Source organism: Electrona antarctica (assembly GCF_951216825.1).
Source record: "Electrona antarctica genome assembly, chromosome: 6".
NCBI lineage: Eukaryota > Metazoa > Chordata > Actinopteri > Myctophiformes > Myctophidae > Electrona > Electrona antarctica.
In genome coordinates, this window is record NC_136811.1 from 8,687,782 (window position 1) to 8,702,023 (window position 14,242).

Sequence of the window (14,242 nt, forward strand, 5' to 3'; positions counted from 1 at the left end):
GCCCATATAGAGCCAGGATCACAGAGTACCTCCAAAATGTAGGAGTGGAGAGGATGCCGTGAGTTCAGCTCGGGCATGCTATACAGGCTGTACGTGCTGTACGTGTGACCAACAGAACCAAGTGTTGTTTTTTCCTTATTACTGTGGGAGAGTGCAATCATCCAATCCACTAAGCAACTCAAAGCAAGGGTTGGTATACCAACCATTTGCAATTTTGGCACATTGTTTGGGGGCGCTACCCACACGTTTAGCTGTGTTGCTCATTCCACGAATGCCCGATTGATCCTTGCCCGAACAGTGTGAAGTGAACATGCAGTCTCTGTCTGAGAAGTATATTGAAGTGTGTTCAAGCTCACAGCCTTGAAAGGCACACGACTCAACACCACCGTGCGACAATACTGCCACCTAGTGGCTCGAATATATATTGAATGACTGTGCAGTGAGAATGATGTTCAACACTGCAGACTGCAGTCTCTTCTCGGTGTGTTTCGCCAGGCCCAACGTGGTTTAGTGGTTATAGGTTAGGCATATCGTTTATGTGGTTAGGGTTAAGATTAGGGTTAGGTTTTGGTGAGGTTAGGGTGAGGTTAGGGTTAGCCATAGTTTTGGTGAAGTTGGTGCCTCGGCAGCATTCCTTTTCAGGGTTTATGATTGGGTCCGGGAGCGGGTTATATCGTCACGTCATGTCGCAGTCATTGTTTTGTAGTCATCAGGCCCGGAACGCTCAATCTGGAACTTCCTTTCTCTCAAACCGGAAGAATAACACCTTCCCAATAAACGCGTGACTCGCACTACGCGGCATCAAGGCTTTTATGGGGAAGGCATTTATTCTTCAGGTTTGAGGGAAATGACTACAAAACAATGGCTTTAAGCAACTAGTCGACTAACTAGTCTACTAGTAAATCCACTGGTCGAACTTGTTGGTACTAGTTGATAAGTTTTTTTTTTTTTTGTAGGCCTCAAGATAAGCTAGAATGCTATATTATAGTCACCAATGTACAGTTTTTAAATGTACAAATATTAAAAAAAAACTAGGCAACTAGTAAAGATCACTAGAAGTGAAAGCCCTACAACATGACGTAACAATATCATCCACTCCCGACCGGATCACACAGCAATTTAGTTAACGCAGACCAGGCTTTCCTCCGAGGTGGAAATTCTTGGTGACGCGAGGTTAATAGGCACCACCTGGGCGACACATCAAAGGAAGAGCGAGTCCCTGTGTTCACTGACGACCTTAAGTTGTTGCCATGACACGACACAAGCTTTGTTGCTCGTTCTTAATTGGTCGAGGGTATAGAGGACCTGCCACTCACACTGTCCTCTCTCTCTCACTCTCTCTCTCTCTCTCTCTCTCTCTGCCATTTCATTGGTCCACACAGCTGCAGCCTCAAGAGATAAGCCCGCCCCCCACGGCCAATCTGGACCGCTCCAACGACAAGGTGTACGAGAACGTGACGGGATTGGTCAAGGCCGTGATCGAGATGTCCAGTAAGATTCAGCCGGCCCCTCCGGAGGAATACGTCCCCATGGTCAAGGTACACCAACAACAAGACCTCCTTGTTTTATATATAGAGCATCGTTAGTCCCCTTTCAGGACGGGAAGCCCTTTTGGTGTTTTGTTATACTTTAGCTATTGAAAAATAGCAGATCTACAAGCTCGTAGCGTGGCGCCGAGTGCCGCGCTACGAGCTTGTAGATCTGCTATTTTTGAAAAATCGTAAAAAATGTGGCGCAAATCTTTGAATATGTGTTCTTTCAGAGCGAACATTTTCAACTAAAATATTTGCTTCTGGGGGGGGGGGGGGGGGGGGGCAATTACATATATTTTTGGGGGTCCTAAATGTCTCAATAGAAGAAACCCCCTCCCCCCGCTGCAGACATACTAAGTTATATTGTATTAACATACCGGTACTTATTTTATTCATTAAAATAGTGACCCAGACAGAGACAAAGAGTTCTTATATAATTGTCACGGGGGGCAGTCAGGAGTCAGGACAAAAGAGGTGTTTAGAAATTCTTCATGGCGGCTCGAGCCCCACAGCCCCCACAGAGATGATGTCACTGGTCCCAGATGCGGATGCTAGGGTTCATGATTAATAAATTAGTTCTCGTGTGTGTGTTTGTGTGTTTGTGCGTGCGTGCGTGCGTGCGTGCGTGCGTGCGTGCGTGCGTGCGTGCGTGCGTGCGTGAGTGCGTGCGTGTGCGTGTGTGTGTGTGTGTGTGTGCGCATCAGGATGTGGGCCTTGCGTTGAGGACATTATTGGCTACCGTGGATGAGACCATCCCACAGCTTCCTGCCAGCACACACAGAGAGGTATGAAGACACACACACACACACACAACATTAACTTTTACACTTCATTTGAATAAAATTCGTTAAAATACGTTTTAGTCATATTTTAGTCACCTAAAATGTTTTACTTTGAGTCTAGTCCATAGAACTGTGGATTCATGTGTGCTGCCCCCCAACACTGTGGATTCATGTGTTCTGGTGTGTTCCCACAGATCGAGATGGCCCAGAAGCTGTTGAATTCAGACTTGGCGGAGCTGATTGGGAAGATGAAGCTAGCTCAGCAGTATGTAATGACGAGGTAGGTTCAAACGCAAAACCAACGACGTCGTACAGACGTACACGATCACCAAAATCAACTTACCACTCGCTGCTGCCGGGTGCAAACCTCACATCTCCTAAAATGTTATTGATTTGAATTTAAAAAATCACACCCGTCTGAAGTGAGTACTGTACTGTACTGTACTGTACTGTACTGTACTGTACTGTACTGTACTGTACTGTACTGTACTGTACTGTACTGTACTGTACTGGCTTTCTTAGGCTGCACTGCGCCGAGTTTCGGGCTTGCAGATCTGACTACTTTTGTGTTGATGCTTTAGTGTGATCAAGTAGGGTGTTCATTTATGATTTATGGGTGTGTGTGTGTGTGTGCGTGTGCGTGTGTGTGCGCGTGTGCACACGTGTGCGTGCGCTCGCTGTTCCAGTCTCCAACAGGATTATAAGAAGCAGATGCTGACCGCGGCACACGCCCTGGCGGTGGACGCCAAGAACCTGCTCGACGTCATCGACCAATCGCGGCTCAAGATGATGGCCCAGGCCCGCCCACACTAGCGGAGTCGACCAATAAAAGGAGCTCTTATCTGGCGGGGGGGTTGACATACAGACAGACAGACGGCAGCTCCATGGTTACCAGAGGCGAGCCTGCTTTAACTTCAGACTGAATCCATGGAGGGATTCTTTACATACTCTGGAACCATCGGGAGTCGGATCCGTTTTCTCCCGGGTTTTAGGGACTGCTGTGCTGAGCCGCGCGCGGAAATCGATCCCGACTTGTCGGGTTCGGTCCCCCCCCCCCCTAAAAACACTGTGACTCTCGTAATAGGAGAACAGAATAAAAAAACTCCTGAATCTGAGATTGATCGGACAACAGCTCCAACTGTCTTCGGACCGGAACTGAAGCCAGGAGCGGAGCGTTTGTAAATGGGACTGGACTGCTGCACCACCAGCAGCATATCTTAAGTTATAATATGGACCCGACATGGGGACACCGGGGGTGTGATTATTGTGGACTGGACTACACACGTTGTTGGACTGGACTACACACGTTGTTGGACTGGACTACACACGTTGTGGACTGGACTACACACGTTGTGGACTGGACTACACACGTTGTGGACTGGACTACACACATTGTTGGACTGGACTACACACGTTGTGGACTGGACTACACACGTTGTTGGACTGGACTACACACGTTGTGGACTGGACTACACGCGTTGTGGACTGGACTACACACGTTGTTGGACTGGACTACACACGTTGTTGGACTGGACTACACACGTTGTGGACTGGACTACACACGTTGTGGACTGGACTACACACGTTGTGGACTGGACTACACACGTTGTTGGACTGGACTACACACGTTGTGGACTGGACTACACACGTTGTTGGACTGGACTACACACGTTGTGGACTGGACTACACGCGTTGTGGACTGGACTACACACGTTGTGGACTGGACTACACACGTTGTGGACTGGACTACACACGTTGTGGACTGGACTACACGTTGTGGACTGGACTACACACGTTGTGGACTGGACTACACACGTTGTGGACTGGACTACACACGTTGTGGACCGGACTACACACGTTGTTGGACTGGACTACACACGTTGTGGACTGGACTACACACGTTGTTGGACTGGACTACACACGTTGTGGACTGGACTACACACATTGTGGACTGGACTACACACACACACACACGAGACAGTTCTGGTTTTAATAAGGCATGTAAAAGAATGACTGCTCACTTCTGTGAGCCCGGCTGAAAAAGGGGTTTTAAGATGAAATGAACATTTGGTGGGGTGCCTGGTGTGGATTGGACTGAGGCGGAGCGTTATTATTATCTAGACTGACGTTAGATTCTGCAGGTAATTCCTTGAGTTCATCTCATGATACCTCCTCCACTGTGTCACACAAGACAACGTAGCTGCCCTTCAAGCGGCAGATCAGACTAGAAAGATGGTGTGTTCAGCTGTGTGCGTGTGTACGTGCATGCGTGCGTGCGTGCCTGTTGTATCGCTGAACAGAGGGTTGGCGGTTTGAGACGATAAAAGGGTGGAAACGCTACAATAAAGATCTGTGATTGGTCAGGAGCCTGGAGAAGACCGCCTCCTTCTCTCTCTCTTCTCTCCTTTTAGTCTTCCTCTTTTCATCAGCAGAGGGAGGAGCTCTCTCTCTCTCTATCTCTTTCCATCCGTTTACCTCGCTCTACCCTTCCGCCGCGTGGCAATGCAGCCATATTCCACGAGTCGGGAGGTCGGGCCGCGACCGAGAATGTGACGCCTCAGGCACGACGACGACGCGGAACCACGTAAACGGCATCAAAAAACCCGAAAACAAGTTCAAAACATTGACAACGAGGCGAGGCCCTCCAAGCGATTGGAACGCCCGCTTCTGTGCCGTTGGAGTCGCATATATACCCGTAAGGGTGGGAATTATTTATTACCATTCGCTCCGCGTCCGCATGGCACAGGGAGAAAACAAACACACCCAATCGGATTCGGCGAGATGCGACGCCTCGTCGTCGTGTCTTCCCCTGTTTTCCGATCCGAGCAGCTTTTTTTTTTAGGACTTCAGGTTGTGAAGACGAAACGTCTGCGGTTCCAAGAGGCTTCCTAGTCGCACACATGGCCTCCACGTCGCCGTTCAATAAGATGGCCTCCTTTCTCTCCTCTCTCCATCTTGTTTGGTCGTTTCAAACCCCCCAAATATTATACACGCAACCCATTTTGACCTGAGATCAGATTCTAAAAATGTCTTCTACATCCTGACCGTTTTCTGAAAAAGCCATGTTTCTATGTCAGTCGTTCTTCGATTTTTCAAAAAATAGCAGACCTACAAGCTCGTAGCACGCCACTCGGTGGCGCGCTACGAGCTTGTAGATCTGCTATTTTTCAATAGCTAAAGCATAACACAATGCTAACACCAAAATGGGTTCCCGCCCAAAATGGGTTAAGTTGGTCCTCTCTGTTCTGCACATGGCATAATAATAGGCGAACAATCGCCGAGAATTGCAGATCGCCAAGCTTCGCTCACGGGCTCGAGCTAGGAAGATCTGCTATTTTCGGCTGAGGTTTGGTGTAGAGGGGGGGAAGTGATGGGGACCATGTATAGAACTCTGGTCATCTGAGTCGAGTATATACTATAGGGTTTAAGTTGTTAACCCATTTTGGACTGAGGTCGATTTAAAAAAATGTCTTCTAAATCCTGACAGTTTTCAGAAAAACCCATGTTTCTATGTCAGTGGTGCTCAACCTTTTTCACGTCAAGGACCCCCAGAATTATCTCTATTGGGCCACGGACCTCCATCTCAAAATATGTAGTTCCAGGCCCCCCCCCCCCCCCCCCCCCAGAAGCCAATATTTTAGTTAAAAATGTTCGCTCTGAAATATATATTCAAAGATTTGCGCCACATTTTCACGACTTTTCACAGGATACAGGATGGGTGACGGCCTTCCTATAGTGAGTGAATGGGAGTTGTGTTAGAGATCAGTGGTTCTCAAAAGTGGGGTCCGGGGACCCCCAGGGGTCCTTGAAGGAGTTCCAGGGGGTCCCCAGCTAAATGACAGTTCGGAACCAAATGGACCGTTATGGGTCTGTAACTCTGAGAGTGTACACAATGGGTCCCATTTGGTCCATCAGAGTTAAATTAACATTGATTTTACAGTATAAATTGGGGGTCCCAGAGATAGAAATGCCATTAAATGGGGGCTCCGTAGCCTTATTGCATTATCAAACTTTGAAATTAAACTGGTTGAGAATCACTGCTAGAGCCGTAAAAGATATTCTCTTATGGGGGTAAATCTGCTAATTAGTGTCAATGTGGGTGTCCTTGATATGAAACAGCTTGAGAACCACTGGTGTAGATGTGTGTGTGTGTGTGTGTGTGTGTGTGTGTGTGTGTGTGTGTGTGTGTGTGTGTGTGTGTGTGTGTGTGTGTGTGTGTGTGTGTGTGTGTGTGTGTGTGTGTGTGTGTGTGTGTGTGTGTGTGTGTGTGTGTGTGTGTGTGTGTGTGTGTGTGTGTGTGTGTGTGTGTCAGTGTCAGACTGGTGTCCCTCGCTGTGTGGTTGGCTCATGTCTTGCTGTGACGTAATTTCTTCCTTCTCATTATTCCCGCTAATTACCAATCCTAGAGGAAATGACACCCAAAGTGATGTATCGCGTCTTTACTCTGTCACCTCAAGCAGTGTCGCTCTGTGGCACACACACACACACACACACACACACACACACACACAGGGGAAGCAAAACAAACATGAGATGAGGGAGCCATGTAACTGGAACAATTTGTGTTTGAATGTCCTACGTTCCTGTCAGGTGCCACGCTTTGAAACTGTTCACAGTGTGTCACAGTGTAAACAGTCCCCCATGGGGGGGGGAAAAACTAAACAAACAAAAAACATTTGTTTCTCACATTACGAGGGACAAATGAGCTCAACGAGCCTGTCAGTGTTTTTTTTATTTTCATTTTGTTCATTCTGACTGTCCCTGCTGGACACTTGGGAAAACAACACACACTAGTTATTTGAATAGCGGTGACCTGCTGGTATAGTGTCATATTGGTAATGAGTATGTGGACTTGCACAAGAACAGAATAAAAGTTGTGTTATGGTTGTTTTAGTTTTTAAATCCCCGTCTCATCCACATTTTTTGATGGGTTTCCTTCCACGTGGGCGGCGACGACGATATCAAAATATCAAATAGTTGCGTCTTGTACAGTTGGAGGCCATCGATATTGTCCTGTCCTGTCCTTGCTGAGGTTTGCGTGATCTGCGCAAAAGGACAGTTAACCCATTTTGTTTTAAACATTATGTTATAATTTAGCTATTGAAAAATAGCAGATCTACAAGCTCATAGCGCGCCACCGAGTGGCGCGCTACGAGCTTGTAGGTCTGCTATTTTTGAAAAATCGTGAAAATATTTATTTCAGAAAACTGGAGGATTTAGAAGGATTTTTTTAAATTTTGAGGTCAGGCCTAAATGGGTCAAATGATAAGGGACAATATCGGTGGCACCCAACTGTACGTTGCGTTTCATTGTGTGTGTGTGAATCCCATGCTGGTATACTGTACAGTATTATGGTGTGTCTTACTGGCTGTACTGTACAGTACTCCTCCTAGTAAGCACTGGTTCATATTTTGTCTTCATGGGCCAAGCCAGCCATCTTGTCAAATAGCAGAATAAATAAATAAAAAAGAATGAAATGAAACAAAGTGAATATTTGTCTTCTACACGTCTATACTAGAGTTCTCAAATTATGCCTGAACCCAACGTTTTCTGGCCGGGCCTAAAATGTAATCGAATTAGCCGGGCCGGGCTCCATGAGAAAAATCACACCCGTGTGAACTGAGTGTTGCAACTCCCCTCTCTCCCCCCCCTCCTCCCTCTCTCTCTCATTAGCAGGCACTATCTCTCTCTCTCTCTGTTTCTGGCACAACAGCGCCACTTTTGCCCCTACTGGTACTCATAGTCACATAGGTTAACACAGACTCCTTGGAGTGGTTGCACCACTCAAAAAAGAAAAAAGAAATATATATATATATATATATCCTGGCCAAAGGGTATAGACTCTCAACTATGTTACAAAAACAATTAAAAGGAATTATGCATTTGCATTGTGCATTTGCATTGTGCATATGCACAAAAACAATATAACAAAATGGGGCTTTATGCAAATATCCTGGGGTCGGGATTTAAAATGTAGTGTCGGTCCCTCGTCCATCTTTTCACTGAGACTATCTCTTACATTGATGATAAAAATATAAATTAAAAACAACAAAAATACAACATTAACCCATTTCCAAGAGTATCCTATTCTTTCTATTTTCCAGGTTTTGTAATCACAATAATAGCCTATTTATTGTATACTGTATAGCCAACTTGTGTTTTGTATTGTCTTGATACGGTCTATGTTACACACGCACGTAGGTGCACGCACGCACACACACGCACCTGCTTGCGCTTGCTCTCATCGTCACTCACTGTTGATTACACATCCCCTCCACCTGTGTCTAATTTCTAATCTCACTATACCCTCTGGCCACTTTGCCCAGAGCCAGGTCTCTTTCAGGCTAAACTGTTTGTGATCATGAAGAGAACCATGTCGCTCTCCATGAAACAGTCAATGTGATAATACTATAGCCGATTAAAGGACCACTTCACCACTTTTCAACATCTCTTCATATAATTGGTCCTCACTAATGTTCATGATAAAACACCACCATTTTTTCCTACTCAGTCTGTGTCTCATAGGAGGGCTTTGGGCAGTTCGGACACCCGTCTACCAGTGACATCATCATTAGGCAGATTTATTTTAAACAAGATTTGTTTTAACATATATTTAGATTTGTATTATCGTGAGAACGATGGCTTCAACTTTTGCATTGCAACTTTTCAGGAAAAGAAAGCCTGCCGTTTCTATTAGCTTGGATTCACCATCGATGATGTCACTGGTGGACGGGTTTTTGAACTGCCCACAGCCTTCCTATGAGACACAGACTGAGTAGAAAAAATGGTGGTATTTTATCATGAACATTAGTTAGGACCAATTATAGGAAGAGAAGTTGAAAAGTGGTGAAGTGGTCCTTTAACTACCACCAGTCCAGATGAGTACAATTCAGTGTCTTCGGGTCCTTGTGAGGCAGATTGTGTCTGCGTCAGTGTGGCTGCTGATGAGATCTTGGAAGCTGTTGAGAAGATGTTGATCGCAGCAGCCGGCAAGGAAGAAATGTCCCGGTCTAAAGGAGAGATCAGTCGACAGCGCAAGATGCTCGATGCGCGTCTACAACCCGAGATCGGGTTAAATATAGCTGGTATGTGATGCAATGTGTGATTGGTGCGTTTTTAACCCATTTTGACCTGAGATCAGATTCTAAAAATGTCTTCTACATCCTGACAGTTTTCTGAAAAAGCTATGTTTCTATGTCAGTCGTTCTTTGATTTTTCAAAAATAGCAGACCTACAAGCTCGTAGCGCGCCACTCGGTGGCGCGCTACGAGCTTGTAGGTCTGCTATTTTTCAATAGCTAAAGCATAACATATAATGCTAACACCAAAAGGGGTTCCCGCCCAAAATGGGTTAAAACACAGGTCAAATAAAATAGAATACCATGTGTGTCTGCGTGTTCGAGAGATGATTGCCTCAATCAATCTAGCCTGCAGAATCGGCCTGTAAATGTAAAACTCCCGCTTCAAATCAAATGCTCGTTCTGGTGAAATTCCGGATTATTGGAAATTCATAATGATTTTTTTTCCCCCTTTTTCTTTCCAAAGATCACTGACTGTAGGCCTACTGGTATACACAACATAGTGGGTGCGTTCGGAAATGCGCACCAGGAATGTGGTCAGTTTTGTTGAGTGTGGTGGGCGGTGACGTCACAGAGTGCGTTCAGTGTGCCTTATTTACGAACGACCACAGCTGTGACTCATTCACACCGGACAACCCCAGCTTCAGGGTATAGGGTCGCTCAGTGCGGGCACTCGGCACACCCGGTGCGCAGCGCACTGGATTTTCGAACGACGACGCACCGAGTGCACTGAATAAACGAACGACAAGAGAGCACACCAGTGTGTTCAGGGTGCATTTACGAACGCACTCAGTCCTGGAGCATGGTATGGGCATGGGGCTAGTGTTGAACCATATTCCTACTGGTATACATAACATATTGACTCAGTCCTGGAGCATGGCATTGGGCTAGTGTTGAACCATATTCCTACTGGTATACATAACATATTGACTCAGTCCTGGAGCATGGCATTGGGCTAGTGTTGAACCATATTCCTACTGGTATACATAACATATTGACTCAGTCCTGGAGCATGGCATTGGGCTAGTGTTGAACCATATTCCTACTGGTATACATAACATATTGACTCAGTCCTGGAGCATGGCATTGGGCTAGTGTTGAACCATATTCCTACTGGTATACATAACATATTGACTCAGTCCTGGAGCATGGGCATGGGGCTAGTGTTGAACCATATTCCTACTGGTATACATAACATATTGACTCAGTCCTGGAGCATGGCATTGGGCTAGTGTTGAACCATATTCCTACTGGTATACATAACATATTGACTCAGTCCTGGAGCATGGGCATGGGGCTAGTGTTGAACCATATTCCTACTGGTATACATAACATATTGACTCAGTCCTGGAGCATGGGCATGGGGCTAGTGTTGAACCATATTCCTACTGGTATACATAACATATTGACTCAGTCCTGGAGCATGGCATTGGGCTAGTGTTGAACCATATTCCTACTGGTATACATAACATATTGACTCAGTCCTGGAGCATGGCATTGGGCTAGTGTTGAACCATATTCCTACTGGTATACATAACATATTGACTCAGTCCTGGAGCATGGCATTGGGCTAGTGTTGAACCATATTCCTACTGGTATACATAACATATTGACTCAGTCCTGGAGCATGGCATTGGGCTAGTGTTGAACCATATTCCTACTGGTATACATAACATATTGACTCAGTCCTGGAGCATGGCATTGGGCTAGTGTTGAACCATATTCCTACTGGTATACATAACATATTGACTCAGTCCTGGAGCATGGCATTGGGCTAGTGTTGAACCATATTCCTACTGGTATACATAACATATTGACTCAGTCCTGGAGCATGGCATTGGGCTAGTGTTGAACCATATTCCTACTGGTATACATAACATATTGACTCAGTCCTGGAGCATGGCATTGGGCTAGTGTTGAACCATATTCCTACTGGTATACATAACATATTGACTCAGTCCTGGAGCATGGCATTGGGCTAGTGTTGAACCATATTCCTACTGGTATACATAACATATTGACTCAGTCCTGGAGCATGGCATTGGGCTAGTGTTGAACCATATTCCTACTGGTATACATAACATATTGACTCAGTCCTGGAGCATGGCATTGGGCTAGTGTTGAACCATATTCCTACTGGTATACATAACATATTGACTCAGTCCTGGAGCATGGCATTGGGCTAGTGTTGAACCATATTCCTACTGGTATACATAACATATTGACTCAGTCCTGGAGCATGGGCATGGGGCTAGTGTTGAACCATATTCCTACTGGTATACATAACATTGACTCAGTCGTGGAGCATGGCATGGCCATGGGGCTAGTGTTGAACCATAGTGACCAGATTTGACTGAGAGACTGCCATCGCGCAAATTCCAGCTTTTCACCAGAGGAGAATTTTCTTTTTTTCTTTTTTAGAAAGAGCATGTCTGAAATAAGTGTCAGAGCTGAAATTGACATGTAAATATGAAATAAATGCTTAAACATGTAGCTAGGTGTAATGTTAGAGACCACAGAAGTGAACCTTTCAAGCCTGTTTTCTCAATTTGCTGTTTTCTGTAAGACATTACTCTATAAGCCATATCTCCAAAATTGGTGGGTCAAACTGAACAACCAATATGTCAATTTGAAGCTATGATTCCCTGCTTTCATATGACGTGAAAAAACGAAAATTCAAAAAAATCCAATGGCAGCCCCTCAGTCAAATTTAGTCACCCATATTCCAGTATTGTAGCTCAGATGCCTGATATCTACTGTAAGCTGTTTTTAGTGACTTAGTGTACACACTTTTAGTGTGTATATGTCTGTTAGTCTGTATGTCCCTACTCCCTAAGGCCTCATTCACACACAAAGAACATATGTTCTGTGCTCTGCCTGTGTTTGCTGGCTGCCTCAAAATGCTTTTCCAATGGGAGTCACATGGTTTGACCAAACATTTGTGTTTGATGGAGGGGAGGGGGACAGAACACAGCCATCAAACACAAATGTCTGGTCAAACCATGTGACTCCCATTGGAAAAGCATTAAGGCGGCCATCAAACACAGGCCTCACACTATTGAGACAGCTGTCTTGTCCGTGTCTAATGGCCGCCCCAATGCATTTCCAATGGAAGTCACTTGGTTTGACCAAACATTTGTTTGATGGCTGTGTTCTGCCCCCCCTCCCCCCCATCAAACAAACGTTTGGTCAAACCATGTGACTTCCATTGGAAATGCATTGGAGTGGCCATTAAACACGGACAAGACAGCTGTCTCAAAAGTGTGAATGAGGCCCTGTAGACACACATGAGACGAACATGCTCTGTGCCTTCTGTGTTTCATGGACGCCTCAATGCTTTTCCAATGGAAGTAACGTGGTTTGACCAAACTGTTTGACCCCCCCCCCCCCCCCCCCCCATCAAACAAGTGTTTGATGTCTGGTATAAAAGGGATAGTTCTGTTTTGTGTTTTATTATCTATTGCGGATAGAGGGCATACAGTAGGTGCAGAAGTGTAACATCACAGTAAAATAACAAACAAAATATTAATACAATTATATATGTACTTATACTGTATGTCTCATACAGTATACAGTATATACACCCTATGCAATCATCCTCCTGCATGAGATGTGCGATGTCAAATTAAAAGGTGACAAAAAGACGTACTATCCCTTTAATCGGCGATATGCACACAGAATAAAGCTGTTGCCACACTTGACCAGAGAGCCGCGGACGTTTTCTCTGTCGGCCAGCGTCTTTTCCGGGTTTTTAGACAGCTGGTGGATGGAAATTAAGCTCCATCCCCGCGGCTGACTGCCGCGGAGGAGAGCGTTTCCGGGAATCGGGCCGTCGTGGCAGTCAGCCGCGGGGGTGGAGCTTCTTTTCCATCGGCTCAGGTGTGGAAAGGCTTCACCTCTTCCTATTTCCGGGCAAGGAAGTTAGATAAAAACGGACGACGACGATGTCACTTGTGAGCAGGAGTGAATCTGAAGAGCAACCAGGAGTGAAGGACTCCTGTGACCTCGCTGGTTTGGAAAACCAGGAGCTCAAGTGGGACTGGAGGGCCCTTTCTGAAACCAGTCCCTTGACTTGAAGTGCTCTCGGGAGGTTCCCTCGTCAGAAAGTGCCCCTCCAGCTGAATCAAGTTCCCTTGATTAGGGTGCTGGGTATAAAAAACTGTTTGGAAATACACTCGCCCTCCTTGTGCAGAAACAGGAAACAGACACCATTCGTTGCCATGGTTACCATCACGCAATTGTGTTACCTGTTATTTTGTTTGTACAGTTATATTGCATTGCATCGTGTATGTTTGTGACATGTGGATTTCATTAATATGGAAAAAGGAAATGCAGCGTGACTGTCAAAAATGACATGTCGTATACATCCATGGTGTTTATAAATCATTGTGTTAAAAGTTGTTTTGTTTGTGTGGTTTCATAACTTTCATTTATAGGTAAATAAAGAGCCCTTGTGAACATCAGTTGGAGTGTTGTCTATTCTTCATCAGATGAAGATTGTTTAGGAGGAGTTTATTTATCATTTATTTGTGGTGGTACTTACATTTGTAGGTCGCGGTTTCCATGCGGACAGAACAGGGCTGCACAAGGCAATCGAGTCTAGATCGGCACAGACTCGCTCTTGAGGGCTTTATAAGCCACTTCCACTCAAGGCTGCTTGGTTTCGGACGACACTTAATATGGCGCAGCCTCACGTGAACGCGCATATCGAGGGCAAGTGTGTAGAGCGAGTGGCGAGGAGCTGGTTTCAGAAAGGGGGGAGGTGTTGAGGCAAAACTCAGGAGTGGAACTTTTACTAGGCATTCCATATATGGCCAACACTACACTTCCCAGAGTGCAGCAGCAAAATG

At 45.7% G+C, this 14,242-nt stretch overlaps 1 protein-coding gene across 8 annotated transcripts in view; it reads left to right on the plus strand.

Annotated features, from left to right (window-relative positions):
* LOC306924190 (focal adhesion kinase 1-like) overlaps positions 1-4,680 on the plus strand; it is a 108,051-nt gene extending 103,371 nt beyond the window's left edge. For all 8 annotated transcript variants that reach the window (XM_079502593.1, XM_079502595.1, XM_079502598.1 and 5 more), the window contains 4 exons: positions 1,383-1,538; positions 2,237-2,317; positions 2,509-2,594; positions 3,001-4,680. In XM_079502593.1, the coding sequence (XP_079358719.1) occupies positions 1,383-1,538; positions 2,237-2,317; positions 2,509-2,594; positions 3,001-3,127 (450 nt within the window). In that variant the 3' untranslated portion in view covers positions 3,128-4,680. The remainder of the gene's footprint in view (positions 1-1,382; positions 1,539-2,236; positions 2,318-2,508; positions 2,595-3,000) is intronic.
* Positions 4,681-14,242: the final 9,562 nt, after the last annotated feature.